General features: G+C 41.6%; 1 protein-coding gene across 1 annotated transcript in view; it reads right to left on the reverse strand.

The window, feature by feature from the left end:
- Window positions 1–23,965, reverse strand: part of LOC142259056 (uncharacterized) — a 223,566-nt gene that overhangs the window by 109,603 nt on the left and 89,998 nt on the right. Inside the window, 1 exon segment of the mRNA XM_075331583.1 lies at window positions 21,125–22,391. Within this exon segment, the coding sequence (XP_075187698.1) occupies window positions 21,125–22,391 (1,267 nt within the window).

Here is a 23,965-nt window from a genome sequence, read left to right on the forward strand (position 1 = left end):
CATTTGAGAGTTGTTTTGAGGAGCCCATGATGCCACTCTTCATAGGAGATTTAAATAGGAGAACAACTTGCAAGTGGCCACCTTAAATACCTTTTCTCATGATTGGATACACCTGCCTATGAAGTTCAAAGCTCAATGAGGTTATAAAACCAATTTAGTGGTTTAGTAAGTCAGTAAAAGGTAGTTAGGAGTGTTCAAATCAAGAAATTGATAAGGGTGCCCATACTTTTGCACTGGTCAAATTTTGTTTAAATGCGGATTGCACATTTTCTGTTAGTACAATAAACCTCATTTCAATCCAGAAATATTACTCAGTCCATCAGTTATTAGATATATGAAACTGAAATAGCAAAAACCCAAATTGTTATAAAGAAAAAAGGTTAACATTAATAGGGGTGCCCAAACTTTTTCATATGACTGTATATTACCTATTACCATTGGTTATATGTATATACCCCTATACTCGTTATACAGTGTGATATGTATATACCCCAATACTCATTATGTAGTGTGATATGTATATTCACCAATACTCGTTATGCAGTGTGATATGTATATACACCAATACTCCTTAAGCAGTGTGATATGTATATACACCAATACTCGTTATGCAGTGTGCTATGTATATACACCAATACTCGTTATGCAGTGTGCTATGTATATACACCACTCGTTATGCAGTGTGATATGTATATACACCAATACTCCTTAAGCAGTGTGCTATGTATATACACCAATACTCGTTATGCAGTGTGCTATGTATATACACCAATACTCGTTATGCAGTGTGATATGTATATACACCAATATTTGATACGCAGTGTGATATGTATATACACCAATAATCGTTATTGAATGGAATATGTACACTGTATACACCAATACTCGTTATACAGTGCGATATGTATATACACCAATACTCGTTATGCAGTGTGATATATATGTATATGTATATATACACAATACAGTGTGATATGTATGCGTTATATCTGTCGCATGTATTAGATATACTTTGTATTGATTTTGTCATGTATAATGAGTCTGCTGATATGAGTATCAGTTACGGGTCGATATGTTGTGCGTCATTATATAACTTCTGCAAATTTAGAGAACTTTTTCCCATCGTGATGTGAGCCACAGTTTACAGTTTCACTCTCTAAATTGGTTGAGGAGGATATAGCTTTGGAGATATTTAAGGATAAATTGCAAAACGTGCTCCAACACGGAGTTCTATTTTATCACCTAGCCTTTACAGAGATCCCATGTCAGTTAGTTCCAATGGTAATAAGTGGTTAAAAAGGTTTCTATGGATGTGGTGCTAATGTGTGCAGATGTTGCAAACATGCTAAAAAATCCAAGACATTCACCTCCATGCACAATAAAAAAAACAAATTCGATATCCTCACACATATTAATTGCAGCACTGCAAACGTTATTTATTTGACAAACTGTGAATCTGCAATAAACAATATGTGGGGTGTACAATGAGTAAATTAAAAAAGAGAATACGTAAACATCTTTCTGATGCTGTCATTTTATCGCTAGCAGAAGCTTCTGTGGTATCCTAACATTTTTATCAGGTGCATGGGGGTGATGTCAAAGGTTTTTCCTTTTTGTGTATTGAACAGGTTAAGAGATCAGAGAAAGGGGTAATTCCTGTTGTGACCGAACGCGCTCCCGCGGTTACAAAAGATCAGAAGAAGCGAGGGCGCACGCGCCCGCCCTCTCATGCACCATAATACTGTGGGCTTCAGAAACATGGCGCCGGAGATGAGCGCTATGCACAGGCGCTAACTCCTACGCCGTGCAACTGAAGATTACAAATTTACATACGGCCAGAGAGAGGGAGGAACAGGCGGCGGGGGGGGCGGGGATACACGTGCATAACCCGCCCGGACATTAGCAGCAGAGCTGCACACGTCAATCAAAAAGTGCATGAATTTTCAAACTTTATAAAGTTGAATTTCACTGCCTAAACACCCGAGCTGCACCCTAATGGTATGTACACAATGTGCCTGATAGTGCCAGTACTGCACTGGCTGCATCTTATATAGGAAAATGCTGATGTTTGGTTCCCTTTAAATACCTTAAAACCAAATGGATTAAATATAGATGTTAGGGTGGGTGATCTTTTATGAACCCTTCTTTCCAGATGAATGCACCCTCATTTCACATAGAATATTTTTTATGATGCATTCTATATATCATATAGGTTGTATTCATTGTTTTTTTATTTATACGAGCAGCTTTCGAGTGATGAGTGAATTCTTTTTTTTCTTTTACAGAATCCACAGCACTATCTTATAATGAATATTGTCCTTTTGGATTTCTGATGATGGTCCTTCTTTCTGCTACTTTATTTATTTTTGACAATAATTATATGTCAGGCAAAAGAGAAAAATCCTGTTAGTCCCCTATTTAATGATATTAAACTGTGTATGTAGGAGGAGGGTCTATATAGACATATCCCTTTATCTCTATGTATTGCTGGGAGATTGAAATTCTTTACATTTTGGTGACTTTTAGTCACCTATTTAATGATATTAAACTGTAGGAGGAGGGTCTATACAGACATATCCCGTTGTTTTTTTTGTTTGGAAATTTCTATTTTTCATTGTGTGGTGATTAATATCATTAAATAGATGACTGACAAACTATGTGTATTGGTAGGAGGAGGGTCTATATAGACACATCCCTTTATCTTGGTATAATGTTTAGAAACTATAAATTTTCAATATTTGGTGACTTAACAGGTCTTTTTTGCCTGTTAGTGGTGTGGAACGATAGGTTTTCCCGTTTGTATGAATCCCAGTGCGCATGCATTGGGTGTACTGGGTGTACCAGCATGGCGGTTTTGGCTTCTACACATGTGCGAGTGGGGGAGACAACAAGTCAGGAATGCATGCACGTGTAGTATGTAATCACACTGCAGACGCTGGGATTCATAACATGAAAAGGAAAATCAGGAGTCTATTAGGACTTACAGGTGTGTGTTAATTGTTTATATACTGTTACAGTGCATATGTATAAGGTGATTCACCTATTTTCTGTAATACTTTATGTCTGATTATGCATTGATAATATGTGGATATTGTGTGTGTCTTATCTATGCTTGTATAAATGTTATTTGGTTATTAAACCTATCGTTCCACACCACTAACAGGCAAAAAAGACCTGTTAAGTCACCAAATAGTGAAAATTTATAGTTTCTAAACATTATACCAAGATAAAGGGGTGTGTCTATATAGACCCTCCTCCTACCATTACAAATAGTTTAATATCATTAAATAGATGACTGACAATCACCAGACAATGAAAAATAGAAATTTCCAAACAAAAACAACGGGGTATGTCTGTATAGACCCTCCTCCTACAGTTTAATATCATTAAATAGGTGACTAAAAGTCACCAAAATGTAAAGAATTTCAATCTCCCAACAATACATAGAGATAAAGGGATATGTCTATATAGACCCTCCTCCCACATACACAGTTTAATATCATTAAATAGGGGACTAACAGGATTTTTCTCTTTTGCCTGACATATAATTATTGTCAAAAATAAATAAAGTAGCAGAAAAAAGGACCATCATCAGAAATCCAAAAGGACAATATTCATTATAAGACAGTGCTGCGGATTCTGTAGAAGAAAAAAAGAATTCACTCATCACTCGAAAGCTGCTCGTATAAATAAAAAACCAATGAATACAACCTATATGATATATAGAATGCATCATAAAAAATATACTATGTGAAATGAGGGTGTATTCATCTGTAAAGAAGGGTTCATAAAAGATCACCCACCCTAACATCTATATTTAATCCATTTGGTTTTAAGGTATTTAGCCTAAAAATCCACTTCATTTCCAATTTTTTTAATTTTTTAATTCTATCCCCTCGTCTTCTGGTTACGGTGACATTATCTATCAGCCTGCATTTTAGATCTTTTTCTGTATGTTTTGGTTATTTCATTAATGAGATTTATAATTAGTGAGGATATTTGAACCCTCACTTGAATGCATTCAATTGCACTGCTTGAAAAAAGTCACTTGTGAACGAAACGTTGCTGTATCATATGGGCCAATAAATAGGCTTTTCATTCAAGTTGAAGCTGTGTGCTGCCTTCACATTTTTTGCTGTCTATTGGAATCGGGTGAGACTGATTGGAAGGACTTTGCACCACAACAGGCTAAGTGCTGCTCCTATTTTTGCATTGTATATATATATTATATATACATATTATATATATATATATATATATATATATATATATATATATATATATATATATATATATATATATATATATATATATATATATATATATATATATATATATATATACATACATATATATACACAGTTAGGTCCAGAAATATTTGGACAGTGACACAATTTTCGCGAGTTGGGCTCTGCATGCCACCACATTGGATTTGAAATGAAACCTCTACAACAGAATTCAAGTGCAGATTGTAACGTTTAATTTGAAGGTTTGAACAAAAATATCTGATAGAAATTGTAGGAATTGTACACATTTCTTTACAAACACTCCACATTTTAGGAGGTCAAAAGTAATTGGACAAATAAACCAAACCCAAACAAAATATTTTTATTTTCAATATTTTGTTGCGAATCCTTTGGAGGCAATCACTGCCTTAAGTCTGGAACCCATGGACATCACCAAACGCTGGGTTTCCTCCTTCTTAATGCTTTGCCAGGCCTTTACAGCCGCAGCCTTCAGGTCTTGCTTGTTTGTGGGTCTTTCCGTCTTAAGTCTGGATTTGAGCAAGTGAAATGCATGCTCAATTGGGTTAAGATCTGGTGATTGACTTGGCCATTGCAGAATGTTCCACTTTTTTGCACTCATGAACTCCTGGGTAGCTTTGGCTGTATGCTTGGGGTCATTGTCCATCTGTACTATGAAGCGCCGTCCGATCAACTTTGCGGCATTTGGCTGAATCTGGGCTGAAAGTATATCCCGGTACACTTCAGAATTCATCCGGCTACTCTTGTCTGCTGTTATGTCATCAATAAACACAAGTGACCCAGTGCCATTGAAAGCCATGCATGCCCATGCCATCACGTTGCCTCCACCATGTTTTACAGAGGATGTGGTGTGCCTTGGATCATGTGCCGTTCCCTTTCTTCTCCAAACTTTTTTCTTCCCATCATTCTGGTACAGGTTGATCTTTGTCTCATCTGTCCATAGAATACTTTTCCAGAACTGAGCTGGCTTCATGAGGTGTTTTTCAGCAAATTTAACTCTGGCCTGTCTATTTTTGGAATTGATGAATGGTTTGCATCTAGATGTGAACCCTTTGTATTTACTTTCATGGAGTCTTCTCTTTACTGTTGACTTAGAGACAGATACACCTACTTCACTGAGAGTGTTCTGGACTTCAGTTGATGTTGTGAACGGGTTCTTCTTCACCAAAGAAAGTATGCGGCGATCATCCACCACTGTTGTCATCCGTGGACGCCCAGGCCTTTTTGAGTTCCCAAGCTCACCAGTCAATTCCTTTTTTCTCAGAATGTACCCGACTGTTGATTTTGCTACTCCAAGCATGTCTGCTATCTCTCTGATGGATTTTTTCTTTTTTTTCAGCCTCAGGATGTTCTGCTTCACCTCAATTGAGAGTTCCTTAGACCGCATGTTGTCTGGTCACAGCAACAGCTTCCAAATGCAAAACCACACACCTGTAATCAACCCCAGACCTGTTAACTACTTCATTGATTACAGGTTAACGAGGGAGACGCCTTCAGAGTTAATTGCAGCCCTTAGAGTCACTTGTCCAATTACTTTTGGTCCCTTGAAAAAGAGGAGGCTATGCATTACAGAGCTATGATTCCTAAACCCTTTCTCCGATTTGGATGTGAAAACTCTCATATTGCAGCTGGGAGTGTGCACTTTCAGCCCATATTATATATAGAATTGTATTTCTGAACATGTTTTTGTAAACAGCTAAAATAACAAAACTTGTGTCACTGTCCAAATATTTCTGGACCTAACTGTGTATATATATGTATATATAAATGTATATATATATAATATATATATATAATATATATATATATGTATATATATATATTATATTATATTATATATATATATATATACATACATACATACATACATACATACATACATACACACACACACACACACACACACACACACAGTTCAAACGTTTGGGGTCACCCGGACAACTTTGTCTTTTCCATGAAAAGTCATACTTTTATGTATCAAATGAGTTGCAGAATGAATAGAAAATATCGTCCAGGCAGTGACGAGGTTAGAAATAATGATTTTTACTTGAAACAATAATTTTCTCTTCACACTTTGCTTTCGGCACAGAATGCTCCTTTGAAGCAATTCCAGCTTTGCAGACCTTTTTCACTCTAGCTGTTAATTTGCGGAGGTAATCTGGAGATATTTCACCCCATGCTTCCCCCCCCCGCAAGTTGGTTGGCTTGATGGTCACTTTCTGGTACCATACAGTCGAGCTGCTCCCACTACAGCTCAATAGGGTTGAGATCTGGTGACTGGGCTGGCCACTCTATTACAGATAGAATACCAGCTGCCGGCTTCTTCCCTAAATAGTTCATGCATAATTTGAAGCTGTGCTTTGGGTTATTGTCCTGTTGTAGAATGAATTTGCTCCAATCAAGCGCTGTCCACAGGGTATGGCATGGCGTTGTAAAATGGAGTGATAGCCTTCCTTATTCAAAATCCCTTTCACCTTGTACAAATCTCCCACTTTACCAGCAACAAAGCAACCCCAGACCATCACATTACCTCCACCATGCTTGACAGATGGCATCAGGCACTCTTCCAGCACCTTTTCAGTAGTTCTGCGTCTCACAAATGTTCTTCTGTGTGATCCAAACACCTCAAACTTTGATTCGTCTGTCCATAACTCTTTTTTCCATTCTTCCTCTGTTCAAATGTCTTTGTTCTTTTGCCCATATTAATCTTTTCCTTTTTTTAGCCAGTCTCAGATTTGGCTAATTCTTTGCCACTCTGCCCTGAAGGCCAGCATCACAGAGTCGCCTCTTCACTGTAGACGTTGACACTGGCATATTGCGGGTACTATTTAATGGAGCTGCCAGTTGAGGACCTGTGAGGGTCAATTTCTCACACTAGAGACTCTAATGTACATGTCTTGTTGCTAAGTTGTGCAGCGCGGCCTCACACTTCTCTTTCTACTCTGGTTAGAGCCTGTTTGTGCTTTCCTCTGAAGAGAGTAGTACACACCGTTGTAGGAAATCTTCAGTTTCTTGGCAATTTCTCACATGGAATATCCTTCATTTCTAACAACAAGAATAGACTGTAGAGTTTCACATGAAAGATCTCTTATTCTGGCCATTTTGAGAGTTTAATGGAACCAACAAATGTAATGCTCCAGATTCTCAACTAGCACAAAGAAAGGTCAGTTTTATAGCTTCTCTAATCAACAAAACTATTTTCAGCTGTGCTAACATACTTGCACAAGGGTTTTCAATGGATTTCTAAACATCCATTAGCCTTTTAACACAGCAAACACAATGTACCATTAGAACACTGGAGTAGTGGTTGTTGGAAATGGGCCTCTATACACCTATGTAGATATTGCATTAACCCCTTAAGGACGAAGCCAATTTTGTACTTAATGCCCAGGCCAATTTTTGCAATTCTGACCAGTGTTACTTTCACAGGTTATAACTCTGGAACGCTTCAGCAGATCCCGGTGATTCTGAGACTGTTTTTTGTGACATATTGTAGCTCAAGACAATTATAAATTTAGGACGATATATTTTGTGTTTATTTGTGAAAAAAAAAAAATCGAAAATTTGACGAAAAGTTTGCAATTTTCAAACTTGTAATTTTTATGCCCCTAAACCAGAGAGTTATGTCACACAAAATAGTTAATAAATATCTCTAATAATAGTTAATAGTTTACATTTTCCACATGTTAATTTACTTCAGCGCATTGTTTGAAACAAAAATTTTTGGGGTTAGGAAGTTACAAGGGTTCATCAGCAATTTCCCATTTTTTCAACAAAATTTACAAAACCATTTTTTTAAGGACCACATCACATTTGAAGTGACTTTGAGAGGTCTAGATGACAGAAAATATGCAAAAGTGACACCGTTCTAAAAACCGCACCCCTCAAAGTGCTCAAAACTACATCCAAGAAGCTTATTAACCCTTCAGGTGCCTCACAGAAACTAAAGTAATGTGGAATGAAAGAAAAAAAATATTTCACCTAAAAATGTTGCTCTAGTGCCAATGTATTCCCTTTTAGAAGAAATAATACAACAAAAAGAACCCCAAAATGTGTTCCCCAGTTTCTCCTGAGCACGGAAACTAGACCCCTCAAGGATTTTTTCTAGGGGTATAGTGAGCATTTTGAACCCACAGGTACTTCACAGAATTTGGTAACATTAGGCCATTATATTAAAAATGTTATTTAGCACCAAATTTTTCACAGTTTGTTACCCACTTTCTGAGCGCGGTGATACCCACATGTAGTCAGAAACCTCTGTTTTGACAAATGGGAGGGCTTGACACAGAAGGAGCAATATTTGAATTTTGGAAAGCAAATTTGGCTAAAAAAGATTGCGGGTATCAGGTTTACTTTGTAGTAGGACCCGTAAGGTAGCTAGACAGCAGACCCCCCCCCCACAAGTGACCCCAGTTAATATTGAAGATTTTCATTTTTTCACAAAAATGTTGCTTTAGCACAAATTTCTCACTTTTTCAAGAGGAAACACCAAAAAGTGGACCTCACAGTTTGTTATACAATTTCTTATGAGCGCAGAGATAACCCACGTGGCCAAAAACCTGTTTGGACAAATGGGCGGGCTTGGAATGGAAGGAGCACCATGTAACATATGAAAACAGCAGGGTGAATTATAATACATGGAGGACTGGGGGTGCAGTATAATATATGGAGGACTATGGGGTGCAGCATGATACATGAAGGACTATGTAATGCATTATAATACATGGGGGACTATGGGGGCTGCATTCAATATCTGGGGGACTATGGGGTGTAGTATAATATATGGAGGACTATGGGGGTGCATTCTAATATATGAAGGATTATGTGGGACCCATTATACTATATGGAATGGTATGTGGGGGCTATTATAGTATTTGGAGTGCTATATACGAGGGAGGACAAAAATACAAGCATGGGATGGGAAAGTTTTGAGGCATTTTCCCTCAGCACCCAGCTTTCCCGTGCTCTGATATGGGAAAGCTGGGTACTGAGGGGAAATGTATAGCAGAGCATGGGGAAGGTGGGTGTGGAAGATAAGATATCAGAACATAAGAAAGCTGGGTGCTGATAAAAAAAAAGGGATTTCAGATCATAGGAAATCTGGGTGCTGAAGGAAAGAGCCCAGTGTCAGCCACACTATCCTGTACCCCGAATGTCAGCGTTATTATCCCATACCCCAAGTGTTGGTGTACGGGTGGGGGGACCGAGGTCCAAACTTTGCATCGGGGCCCATCAAACTCTAGTTTAAAGAACTTGGACTGCGTTCAAACATGATGCTGAGCACAATATCTAAGCCACGGAGAACGTCTGGGGACATTTCTGGATTTTATCAAGTGCCGCCATCCAAATATGTGGGAAATTATCCTCCTGCTATGTGTAAATGGGAAAGGGACATTAGGCCGTTACTGATAATCAAAGGACAAGGATCCTTGAAGGGGTCAGATCTATATCCCTAGTGGACATTGTAGACTGTCAGAACTATAAATCATCTATAAGAGATATATGACCCTCTGTTCCTCCACAAGGTCGGCATACGTACCGAGGACCAAGGTGGGAAGTGCTTAGCGGAACCTGCGGATCTTATACACAGGCTGCGGATCTTATACACAGGCTGCGGATTATGAATACTTTTTTGGAGTAAAGTTATTACAATTGTAAAATCCTAATCAGCAGGTTTGGTCACAGACACCAAAGTTTTATATAAGGGAATATAGAAGAACTGACACTGGACACACGTGGGAAAACTGTGGTAGGACTTTTATTGTTTCTTACACATAAATTCATAACATTTCGATGGATTCAGGCGACCCTCCAGCAAAACGTGATTAACAAAGTCATTACTACAGGACGGTATGAGAAGGGATTTATTCTAAAAGAAATGCTGGAGCCAAAAATGAGAGAATCTGGGCCCTGGGGCTGGAGACCTCGGGCTTCCAGCATGTCAGTACGAGGCGGGGTCTTTGTCCCTGGAGCTTCTCTACTCGGTATAATGAGACTCACTGATCTTATTCATATAAAAAGCGTCTGAGTAACATAGAAACTGCCGAAATATGAGGAGCTTGTCTGATCTATAAGTCATTGTATAAAGAGCTATGGAGACAGCGCTATTCTTCTGTATAACATATGTGATGTCGCTGTAGCCCTAATATTTCTGTACATGACTTCTCTGTATAGATAAACCTACTCCAGCATTCCGGATTGGGAAAAGGTTGAAGGGGAGGGAGAGCGAAGGGGCATTTTATTGTCATTTCTCTTAATAAAAAAAAAAGAAAAAAATAGAATGATCTAAATAGGAAAAAAAAGAATACTTCTTCCCCCCATTTTTGTTGTGACCTCAAAGTTAAATTTGGATTTTAAAAAAGTATTTAGAATAATAGAAAATGTAATCAAGGACCTCATGTGGAGAAATTAACATCCGAGGAAAGGAAAGAAAAGGACGAGGAGTTCATATTGTCTAAAAAAAAAGGCCAAAAGTATAGGGTTAAATTGTTACGTCAGGCGTTAGGGGCACTTTGCACACTACGACATCGCAGGTGCACATCCGGCGTTGCAGGCGATATCGTAGTGTGTAAAGCCTTTTTGATACGATTAACGAGCGCAAAATCATCGTAATCATATCATCGGTGTAGCGTCTGTCATTTCCATAATTTGGAAATGACCGGTTACGATGTTGTTCCTCGTTCCAGCGACAGCACACATCGCTGTGTGTGAAGCCGCAGGAGCGAGGAACATCTACCTGCATCCTGCGGCTCACGCCAGCTATGCGGAAGGAAGGAGGTGGGCAGGATGTTTACGTCCCGCTCATCTCCGCCCCTCTGCTGCTATTGGCCGCCTGCCGTGTGACGTCGCTGTGACGCCGCATGACCCGCCCCCTTAATAAGGAGGCAGGTCGCCGGCCAGAGCAACGTCGCAGGGCAGGTGAGTGCATGTGAAGCTTCCATAGCGATAATGTTCGCTACGGCAGCTATCACTAGATATCGCAGCTACGACGGAGGCGGGGACTATCGCGCTCAGCATCGCAAGCATCGGCTTGCGATGTCGCAGTGTGCAAAGTTCCCCCATAGAGACGAATAATGGATATACTTTTGGAACAATTAGCAAACGATTAAAGCTTTGTTAGTAGAGTTGAGCGCGGTTCTAGGTTCGAGGTTCTCCAGTTCTAGGCTCGAGTGATTTTTGGGCCTGTTCTAGATCGAACTAGAACTCGAGCTTTTTGCAAAAGCTCGATAGTTCTAGAAACGTTCGATAATGGTTCTAGCAGCAAAAAAACAGCTAATTCCTAGCTGGCTTTCCGCTGTAATAGTGTAAGTCACTCTGTGACTCACACTATTATGAAATTTCAGTGTATAGTGTGCGTGAACAGCGCCTTCAGATCACTGCTGTTTGTATAATGGCAATCGCCATGTTTTTTTTTTTTTCCTTGTCTTCCTTCCCTAAGCGCGCGCGTCTTGTGGGGCGGGCCAGCATGTCAGCCAATCCCAGACACACACACAGCTAAGTGGACTTTTAGCCAGAGAAGCAACGGCATGTGTGATAGGATGTCCATGTCACATGTCCCTGCATTATAAAACCGGACATTTTCCTCCAGCACGCCATTATCTGCCTTCTGCGTCCTTGGTGTCAGACATCACTGGCGCAGCTCCGTCCTGAGTCCTATCGCCGATACTGCTGTATATACAGCGCTGGACAGCTTAGGGAGAGCACTTTCTATAAGTCCTTTTAAGGGCTCGTACCGGCAGGGTCAGAGCCATAGGTGACAGGTCCTGAAAACAGAGACAGCGTCTGTGTAGCTAAGGTCAGGGATTTCGTCGCTGCATTTCCCCATTAGGAGGGAATAGAAAGGCAGGCTTCCATTCCTCTACCCAGAGCCCCACAACCCTGGCACTGTACCCTCCTGCCCTCTGCACACTCCAACTCGTTATAACTAAGCCATTATACTAGCAAACACTCAGTGTACCTAGTGGCATCCTAAACGTGGCTATTGGACTTTTGTCTAGTCACACTAGTGCAAAGACATTTGCAGCACCTCTACCTGCATTGCACACTATAACTAAGCCATTATACTAGCAAACACTCAGTGTACCTAGTGGCATCCTAAACGTGGCTATTGGACTTTGCTATAGTCCCACTAGTGCAAAGACATTTGCAGCACCTCTACCTGCATTGCACACTCCAACTGATTATAACTAAGCCATTATACTAGCAAACACTCAGTGTACCTAGTGGCATCCTAAACGTGGCTATTGGACTTTGCTATAGTCCCACTAGTGCAAAGACATTTGCAGCACCTCTACCTGCATTGCACACTCCAACTCATTATAACTAAGCCATTATACTAGCAATTTATGCTGCCAGTTTAAGGGCCGTAGTTGCATTGTCAGGGATATTTATTCTTTATTATTCTGCTGTTAATAAAGCTAGACCACCGCTGCAATCTACACCACCTCTCAATTTTTACTACCACATTTTCAGTGCACAATCTTGTCGCAATCAACATGAGTGGCAAAATGACAGATGCTGGTGGAAAGGGGAAGAGGCGTGGTGGAAAAGGAAAAAAAGGTTTTGTCCGTGGGGAAGGTGGCAAAGCTCCATTATCATCTGCTGAAGATAGACCATCTACCAGCAAAAGTAAGATGTCTACTACTTACCGTGGACAATCCGATGTGCTCCCTTTTTTACGGACACGAACAACAGGAACAAAGGTAGATGATGGCCAAAAAAGGAAAATGCTTGAATGGATCTCAAGTGGTCCAACAAGTGCCCTCTCAGCCACTTCAAGTACCGCATCCAAAAAACACCAGTCCTCTGAGTTGTCATCCCAATCAAACTTGCTTTCTCCCAGCTCTGAAGTCTCCATCAGCCCTGCACAGTATGGTGGAACTGAGATGGCTGAGTCTGCAGAGCTGTTCAGTCACACTATAGCCTGGGAATCAGAGGTCTGCTCCCAAGCTACAGTGAGTACAGAACATGAAATGGTCTGCAGTGATGCCCAGAACCTTTGTGACTCTGATTCAGGCCGTGAGGACCAAGTTTCTGAGCATAATGTTGACCCTTTGTCACAAACTGTAACACCTGTGGTTATAGACAATGAGGAACATACTGATGACGATGAGACGCAGATACCCGATTGGGATGACAACTTAACTATTCGGTCAGGGCAAGAAGAGGCTCGGTCTGAGGGGGAGGGGAGTGCAAACACAACAATTGATGACGAAGTTCTAGATCCCACCTACTGTCAACCCCCAGTCAGGCACTCGAGGAGGTCAACAGAGGCGGTGGAGGAGGATGCAACCGACGACGAAGTTACCTTGCGCCTTCCTGGACAGAGTCGGAGCACTGGTAGCACGTCTACAACTGCATCCTCAGCCACCACTCTGCCTCTGAGCACTAGTCGGGGTGGATCAACAGGTCGCATGCCCTCTAAGCCTTGCCTAGCCTGGTCCTTTATTGACATAGCAAAAGATCGCCCAAATTATGTGATCTGTAAAATTTGTCATGGTTCTATTAGTAGAGGTCAAAACCTCAGCAGTTTGACAACTTCTTCCATGAATCGTCACATGAATAAATATATGTCCCGGTGGGAAGCTCACCTTGCTGCAATGCGGCCTAGCGGAGCGAACAATCCACCGCCTGCCCCTTCCAGTGCATCCGCGCGCTCTTCGTCTTCTAGGACTGTGGGGACAGCTGTCACACCTGTTTTTCCACGCACAACTTCCACCACTGTAACCGCAACAGGCATTTTGCTTGGTAGGTCGTCAGTTGGTTTGGAAGGGGAAACAAGTGAGTGTGTACAGCTCTCTCAGACATCGATAGCACCAACGTTGGATGAAGGCAACATCATGTCTCCGCCTGCACTTTCCTCACAAACCTGCATTTTTCCAGGGACACCCTACTCAACACCGTCTACACACAGCAGCCAGATCTATGTTCCTCAGATGTGGTCAAATAAAAGGCCACTTCCTGCGACCCATGACAAAGCTAAGAGGTTGACTCTATCCCTCTGTAAGCTCTTGGCTACCGAAATGCTGCCTTTCCGCCTGGTGGACACACAGGATTTTAGAGACCTTATGTCTGTCGCTGTGCCCCAGTACCAGATGCCTAGTCGCCACTACTTCTCTAAGAAAGGTGTGCCCGCGCTACACCAGCATGTCGCACACAACATCACCGCTTCCTTGAGAAACTCTGTGTGTGAACGGGTGCATTTCACCACCGATACTTGGACCAGTAAGCATGGACAGGGACGTTACATGTCGCTGACTGGGCACTGGGTAACTATGGTGATAGATGTTGAAGGGTCTGCTGCACAAGTCTTGCCGTCCCCATGACTTGTGTGTCAATCCTCTGTCTGTCCAAGTTCCGCCACTGCTTCTGCCTCCTCCACCTCATCTGGGTCCTCCACCTCCGCCCCAAGCCTGCCTGGTCAGGCCACCAGCGTTCTCACTGCGCAGAAGGAATCACGCACGCCTCATTACTATGCTGGCAGCAGAGCGCAACGGCATCAGGCGGTCTTTAGCTTGACATGTCTTGGGAATAAGAGTCACACAGCTGAGGAGTTGTGGTCAGCTCTGCGGTCCGAGTTTAATAAATGGTTGTCTCCGCTCAACCTGCAGCCTGGTAAGGCCGTGTGCGACAATGCTGCAAACCTGGGTGCGGCCCTTCGCCTGGGCAAGGTGACACACGTGCCTTGTATGGCTCACGTGTTGAACCTTGTTGTCCAGCAATTTTTAACACACTATCCCGGCCTAGATGGCCTTCTGAACAGGGCACGAAAACTGTCTGCTCACTTCCGCCGTTCAAGCGCCGCAGCTGAGCGACTTGCATCGCTCCAGAAGTCTTTCGACCTGCCGGTTCATCGCCTGAAATGCGATGTGGCGACACGCTGGAATTCAACTCTCCACATGTTACAGCGACTGTGGCAGCACCGCCGAGCCCTGGTGCAATACGTCATGACGTATAGCCTGGGCCAACGAGATGCAGAGGTGGGGCAGATCACCCTGATGGAGTGGTCTCAGATCAAGGACCTATGCACCCTTCTGCACAGTTTCGACATGGCGACGAATATGTTTAGCGCTGACAATGCCATTATCAGCATGACAATTCCAGTCATTTACATGCTGGAGCACACGCTAAACACTATTCGGAGTCAGGGGGGGGGACAACAGGAAGGGGAGGAACTACAGGAGGATTCATATGCGCAAGGGACAACAACATTACCAAGGTCCAGACGTTCATCATCACCAACGCGGCAGGCATGGGACCATGGGGGATAGGGATCAACAAGGGCACATGGTAGCAGGCTAAATGTTGAGGAAGGTGCAGGAGAACATGAAGAAATGGAGGACGAACTGTCCATGGACATGGAACACTCAGCGGATGAGGGAGACCTTGGTCAAATTTCTGTTGAAAGAGGTTGGGGGGAGATGTCAGAGGAAGAAAGAACGGTTAGCACCTCTATGCCACAAACACAGCGTGGACTTGGTCCGCATGGCTGCGCAAGACACATGAGTGCCTTCTTGTTGCACTACCTCCAACATGACCCTCGTATTGTCAAAATTAGAAGTGATGATGACTACTGGATTGCCACACTATTAGATCCCCGGTACAAGTCCAAATTTTGTGACATAATTCCAGCCATAGAAAGGGACGCACGTATGCAGGAGTATCAGCAGAAGCTGTTACTCGATCTTAGCTCGGCTTTTCCACCAAACAACCGTGCAGGTGCAGGGAGTGAATCTCCCAGTTGTAACTTGCCAAACATGGGACGGTCTCGTCATCTTCAACAGTCTACCCGTACCAGTAGGACCGTATCTGGTGCTGGTAACAGCAATTTTATGGAATCTTTTCATAATTTTTTTAGACCCTCCTTTGCAAGGCCACCAGAAACAACAAGTCTGACACATAGTCAACGGCTAGAGAGGATGATACAGGAGTATCTCCAAATGAACATCGATGCCATGACTTTGCAAATGGAGCCTTGCTCCTTTTGGGCTTCAAATCTAGAAAAATGGCCAGAGCTCTCCAGTTACGCCTTGGAGATTTTGTCGTGTCCAGCTGCCAGCGTTGTCTCTGAACGTGTCTTCAGTGCTGCTGGGTGTGTGCTGACAGATAAGCGCACGCGTCTGTCCAGTGACAATGTGGACAGACTGACGTTTATCAAAATGAACAAGTCATGGATCCAGAAGGAATTTACTACCCCTGTGTCATCCTGGGGAGAGTAAATGCTTGTGGATTTGGAATGTGCTTGATGCAAATCAAAACATCCTGTTTGCAACTAGGGCACAAGTGCTGCCACTGAATGGGTGGGTGTGTGTGGGGCACAATTTTTGGAAAAAAAGGGAGACTCCGCTTGGAGTAACCCTTGCTTGCTGTGTTTTTAAATGATCCAAGATGAACAGAGCTGGGATCAGGAAAGACTTTGCTACCTACCCCGGTGTCATCCTGGGGACGGTTAAGAATAGCGTATTTTTGAATGTGCTTGATGCAAATGTAGCTGTGAATTGTACAACTGGGGCACAACTGCTGCCACTGAAGGGGTGGGTGTGTGTGGGGCCCAATTTTTGGAAAAAAGGGAGACTCCGCTTGGAGTAACCCTTGCTTACATTGTTTTTAAATGATCCAAGATGAACAGAGCTGGGATCAGGAAAGACTTTGCTACCTACCCCGGTGTCATCCTTGGGACGGTTAAGAATAGCGTATTTTTGAATGTGCTTGATGCAAATCAAAACATCCTGTTTGCAACTAGGGCACAAGTGCTGCCACTGAATGGGTGGGTGTGTGTGGGGCACAATTTTTGGAAAAAAACGGAGACTCCGCTTGGAGTAACCCTTGCTTGCTGTGTTTTTAAATGATCCAAGATGAACAGAGCTGGGATCAGGAAAGACTTTGCTACCTACCCCGGAGTCATCCTGGGGACGGTTAAGAATAGCGTATTTTTGAATGTGCTTGATGCAAATCTAGCTGTGAAGTGTACAACTGGGGCACAACTGCTGCCACTGAAGGGGTGGGTGTGTGTGGGGCCCAATTTTTGGAAAAAAGGGAGACTCCGCTTGGAGTAACCCTTGCTTGCTGTGTTTTTAAATGATCCAAGATGAACAGAGCTGGGATCAGGAAAGACTTTGCTACCTACCCCGGTGTCATCCTGGGGACGGTTAAGAATAGCGTATTTTTGAATGTGCTTGATGCAAATGTAGCTGTGAATTGTACAACTGGGGCACAAGTGCTGCCACTGAATGGGTTGGTGTGTGTGGGGCCCAATTTTTGGAAAAAAAGGGAGACTCCGCTTGGAGTCACCTTGCGGTGTTTTACATGATTTTAGAAGGGCGTGCCATGCCTATATCTGTGTGTCCTCCTCTTTTTCCTTGTCCAGCTCTTTTGTTTTCGCATGAGTATATGTCCTTGTCACTTTCCCATGTGTTTGTGTTGTGTTGTGAGTTGTTTGTCACCTTTTGGACACCTTTGAGGGCGTTTTCTAGGTGTTTTTATGTGTTTGTGATTGCCTGCCATTGTTTCCTATGCAGTTCGAGTTTGGTTCGTCGAACGTTCGACGAACCGAACTCGAACGGGAGCTCCGTTCGGCGAACCGACCTCGAGCCGAACCGGGACCGGTTCGCTCATCTCTATTTGTTAGTGAGAAATTGCAGTAATAAGAGTATTGTATCCAAGATATTTAATGCCATAATGAGGGAACAGGTTGGGCGACCCATTTCCTTTTTGCTGGAACAGAGAGGAAGAAGAAATGAAAAACATTACTTTAGATTCTCAGACTTTATTGGAAAAAATGTTTTGGGTGTCAGATTATTGGAACAATTTATTAAGTATTTACAATCAAAGTCCCCTTAGAGCAGGGGTCTCAAACTCAGAAGGGTGTATGGGCCGCACATAGAAAAAATGAGGGGCCGCATTCTTTGCAGGACAAATTGGCATTTTTAATGATTCCATGTTTTTGTCTATACACCTTTGGATCACTTTTTTGAACATATTTTGCTTCTTTCTCATGACAAACCAGCACTTTTTTGTTTAGTTAAGTGTATATACAGTTAGGTCCAGAAATATTTGGACAGTGACACAAGTTTTGTTATTTTAGCTGTTTACAAAAACATGTTCAGAAATACAATTATATATATAATATGGGCTGAAAGTGCACACTCCCAGCTACAATATGAGAGTTTTCACATCCAAATCGGAGAAAGGGTTTAGGAATCATAGCTCTGTAATGCATAGCCTCCTCTTTTTCAAGGGACCAAAAGTAATTGGACAAGGAACTCTAAGGGCTGCAATTAACTCTGAAGGCGTCTCCCTCGTTAACCTGTAATCAATGAAGTAGTTAAAAGGTCTGGGGTTGATTACAGGTGTGTGGTTTTGCATTTGGAAGCTGTTGCTGTGACCAGACAACATGCGGTCTAAGGAACTCTCAATTGAGGTGAAGCAGAACATCCTGAGGCTGAAAAAAAAATAAAAAATCCATCAGAGAGATAGCAGACATGCTTGGAGTAGCAAAATCAACAGTCGGGTACATTCTGAGAAAAAAGGAATTCACTGATGAGCTTGGGAACTCAAAAAGGCCTGGGCGTCCACGGATGACAACAGTGGTGGATGATCGCCGCATACTTTCTTTGGTGAAGAAGAACCCGTTCACAACATCAACTGAAGTCCAGAACACGCTCAGTGAAGAAGGTGTATCTGTCTCTAAGTCAACAGTAAAGAGAAGACTCCATGAAAGTAAATACAAAGGGTTCACATCTAGATGCAAACCATTCATCAATTCCAAAAATAGACAGGCCAGAGTTAAATTTGCTGAAAAACACCTCATGAAGCCAGCTCAGTTCTGGAAAAGTATTCTATGGACAGCTGAGACAAAGATCAACCTGTACCAGAATGATGGGAAGAAAAAAAGTTTGGAGAAGAAAGGGAATGGCACATGATCCAAGGCACACCACATCCTCTGTAAAACATGGTGGAGGCAACGTGATGGCATGGGCATGCATGGCTTTCAATGGCACTGGGTCACTTGTGTTTATTGATGACATAACAGCAGACAAGAGTAGCCGGATGAATTCTAAAGTGTACCGGGATATACTTTCAGCCCAGATTCAGCCAAATGCCGCAAAGTTAATCGGACGGCGCTTCATAGTACAGATGGACAATGACCCCAAGCATACAGCCAAAGCTACCCAGGAGTTCATGAGTGCAAAAAAGTGGAACATTCTGCAATGGCCAAGTCAATCACCAGATCTTAACCCAATTGAGCATGCATTTCACTTGCTCAAATCCAGACTTAAGACGGAAAGACCCACAAACAAGCAAGACCTGAAGGCTGCGGCTGTAAAGGCCTGGCAAAGCATTAAGAAGGAGGAAACCCAGCGTTTGGTGATGTCCATGGGTTCCAGACTTAAGGCAGTGATTGCCTCCAAAGGATTCGAAACAAAATATTGAAAATAAAAATATTTTGTTTGGGTTTGGTTTATTTGTCCAATTACTTTTGACCTCCTAAAATGTGGAGTGTTTGTAAAGAAATGTGTACAATTCCTACAATTTCTATCAGATATTTTTGTTCAAACCTTCAAATTAAACGTTACAATCTGCACTTGAATTCTGTTGTAGAGGTTTCATTTCAAATCCAATGTGGTGGCATGCAGAGCCCAATTTGCGAAAATTGTGTCACTGTCCAAATATTTCTGGACCTAACTGTATACAAAAGCATTTTAATGTCAAATAAAATATCATGCTTTATTTTGATTTTTTACATTTTAACCCCTTCTTGTAATATTGTTTTACAATTAACAGCCATCCTTGTGCCCAGTAGTATTGTGCCCTGTAGTATTGTGTTCGTCCTTGTGCCCTATAATATTTTGGCCATCCTTGTGCCCTGTAGTATTGTGCCCATCCTTGTAGTATTATGTCCATCCTTGTGCCCTGTAGTATTGTGCTCATCCTTGTAGTATTGTGTCCATCTTTGTGCCCTGTAGTATTGTGCCCATCCTTGTGCCCTGTATTGTGCCCATCCTTGTAGTATTGTGCCCATCCTTGTGCCCTGTAGTATTGTGCCCATCTTTGTAGTATTGTGTACATTATTGTGCCCTGTAGTATTGTGCCCATCCTTGTAGTATTGTGCTCATCCTTGTGCCCTGTACTATTGTGCCCATCCTTTAGTAATACACTAAAAAAAATTCCTCACCTTTCCTCCGCTCCCTCTCATTAGGCTGTGTGCCAATGATCACTGTTTGCAACGTTTTTGATACAGCATATTTCAGCTGCGTCCAAAATGCTGCGATATACAGTACAAGCAAAAAGGATTCTTAAAGGGCCAGCATGACCTAACCCGGAACAGCATCTCAACCTAGGGCTGAGAGGCACTAGATAGTTAAGGCATCCTCCCCTCTATGGTAGGTGCCTGAGCAATATGGTATTTCCTTTGAGACAAGAAAAAGGAGGAGGAATGTTGGGTATTTTTGGGGGGAGGGTTGCAATACTCTTGTCCATATAGTGAATATATAACTATATAACAATGTGAAATGTTCAATGTACATGGAATATTACTTTGTTTGATTTTTAGAAAACAGATGTCTATTAGTAACTGTATATAATTTATATATTATAATACTAATGTAACTACTAGCATGCTTTCATCTTCTTGTTTACTTGTTTGGTCTTTTTTTTTTTTTAACTCTTTTGTGTTTTCTTGTTCAGTTTGTCAAATATATGGTTACTTCTCATGTGAATTTTCTTAGTGGTCATCAAATTAAAATTTAAGTAACACATTTGCCATCTTCTAGGTAGGATAATGGCTTCTACCCTTGAGTTTGATGTTTAAAAAGATCACATTCGTGTGTAAAATATTTACCTAATTCTAAAAAATGTACTCCCCTGTGTGAATTCTTTGGTGTTTAGCAAGATTTGATTTTTGATTAAAACATTTCCCACATCCTGAACATGAAAAAGGCTTCTCCCCTGTGTGAGTTCTCTGATGTGTAACAAGTTCTGAATTTTGGTTAAACTGTTTTCCACATTCTGAACATGAATATGGCTTCTCCCCCGTGTGAGTTCTCTGGTGTGTAACAAAATGTGATTTGTGTGCAAAACATTTCCCACATCCTGAACATGAAAAAGGCTTCTCCCCTGTGTGAGTTCTCTGATGTGTAACAAGTTCTGAATTTTGGTTAAACTGTTTTCCACATTCTGAACATGAATATGGCTTCTCCCCCGTGTGAGTTCTCTGGTGTGTAACAAAATGTGATTTGTGTGCAAAACATTTCCCACATTCTGAACATGAGAATGGCTTCTCCCCTGTGTGAGTTCTCTGGTGTCTAACAAGAACTGATTTTATGTTAAAATATTTCCCACATTCTGGACATCCGAATGGCTTCTCCCCTGTGTGAATTCTCTGGTGTTTAACAAGAGGTGTTTTAGATGCAAAACATTTCCCACATTCGGAACATGAAAAAGGCTTCTCTCCTGTGTGAGTTCTCTGGTGTATAACAAGATCTGATTTTTGGGTAAAATGTTTCCCACATTCTGAACATGAATATGGCTTATCTCCTGTGTGAATTCTCATATGTGTTACAAAATGTGATTTATGTGCAAAACATTTACTACATTCTGAACATGAATATGGCTTCTCCCCAGTATGAGTTCTTATATGTCTAACAAAATGTGATTTATGTGCAAAACATTTACTACATTCTGAACATGAATATGGCTTCTCCCCAGTGTGAGTTCTCATATGTGTAACAAAATGTGATTTATGTGCAAAACATTTCCCACATTCTGAACAAGAATATGCCTTCTTCCCTATGTGATTTCTCTGGTAACTAACAGATTCTGAAGAAAATCTTTTCTCCCCTGTGTGAATTTTTTTATGAATTTTTCGATATTCTGAAGTTAAAAATGGCTTCTTGGCTGTAAGAGCACTTTGATTTTTAATGCCTCTTTTGTTTATGCTAATAGTATGTGATGAATCAAAAGGTATGACTTGTTTAAAAGAATCAGATGATAGATCTTTGGTGTGAAGGGATGATGGTATATCTTGAATAGTGGAATTTGCTTCAGTTATATCTTGTGGGATATTAGGGTCATCGGATTTAAAAACTGAAGATGTCAGTTGTGCCTCTAATTTCCTGGTACAGTCATCTGCCAAGAATAAAAAATATTTTTAATAATATATACAAATTTAAGGATATAATTTATAAAATAGCTTGTAACACCGTAACTAGCATCCCCTTACTGTCCTGATCCCTTTCCTAGGTAGGGACACCGGCACACTTACTATCCTGGCCGCTTATAATGGTTTCCATGTCCCCGGTCCCTACCGCCATCTCCCTGGGCCTCCGCACACAAAGCAGGTCTCCTGGGAGTGCGCACGAATGTATTCTTAAAAGGGCCAGCGTGCCCTAACCTGGAACAGCATCTCAGCCTAGGGCTGAGAGGCACTAGATAGTTAAGGCATCCTCCCTCTATAATAGGTGCCTGAGCAATATGGTATATCCTTTGAGACATGTGGCTAATTGTCAGGTCCCATTCAACTTGCTGAGTTTTAGGCGGTGTGTGCCAACATGAATGGAACCTAGTATCCACTGTGCTAGCTGTACCTGCTGCATCTATCTATACCAGCTATGCCTGCCGAAGTGCAGCATCTACCAGTAGACCATGATGTTCAACCCTCTTTGTTCATTTTGCTTCCCCTATATTGGAATAATAAGTCATCAGATAGTGTTTGTTGGCCAAAATTATACCAAACTGCTACTTTGTCAGTGGAGTAATGGAGGGTTGCCCAATGGAGGTGGCTGAAAGACTCTTGATTATAAAAAGATATGGCTTCATCATCCAATCTACCAAAATCCCAAAGCCAAATGTTCTCGATGCTTCTCAGGGTTGCAGTGGCCCAATCATTGTTAGTATCTACATGTTTGGCATTGCAAGAAACCACATAAAAATTTACAAATTACGTGACTCTTGGAGCAAGAGATGGGTACTGTGTATTCTGCACTAAAATGCCATTATTACAATTTTCACTCTACAACATCAACTTCTTGCTAAATTACGGAGACTGTCTTTGGAGTCAAAGTAATCATTCAAAATTTTTGTCGAATTTCAGTTTGTGTTTTTTTAAATAAACAGAAAATAAATCAATCTCACATTACAGCTAAGATAAAGTAGAATATGTCACAGAAAAAATCTCACAAACACTGGGATCAGATTCAGCATTACAAAGGTGTTATCATGTAAAGTGACAGATGTCAGATTGGAGAAATGGGGCCTGGATAGGAGCAGAAAACTGGCTGCAGTGGAAAGCCATGAAATAAGAGCGGCTTTGTACTAACTACTATAGAGAAAACTGTGACTATAGACAATAACACATCTACTAAAATGACCGCCCTCCCCCCGACAGCCTTCACCGTCAGTGATTTAGTAACTAGAGGTGACACATCTGGAGTAATTACAGTATGTGGCTCGGGGGCTCTCGGCAATCCAAACTATTGTAGGGGCCAATATCTTCTGTCAGATGAGTTTCTTGAAGAAATATTGGACATTTAGTTTCTGCCTCTCGGACTCCACAATGGACGGCTCCAGTACAAGTTCTTATATAATGGACATTTGTAGAATTCAGAAAAAATATCTTTCAGGATCTTGAAGGTAAAAATATCAGATCTTTATGTGTTACTTTCCTTTTTTTTCTAAATTACATTTTGGGAATCCTGTGGGTG

The sequence above is a fragment of the Anomaloglossus baeobatrachus genome (genome assembly GCF_048569485.1).
Source record: "Anomaloglossus baeobatrachus isolate aAnoBae1 chromosome 5 unlocalized genomic scaffold, aAnoBae1.hap1 SUPER_5_unloc_23, whole genome shotgun sequence".
Lineage (NCBI taxonomy): Eukaryota > Metazoa > Chordata > Amphibia > Anura > Aromobatidae > Anomaloglossus > Anomaloglossus baeobatrachus.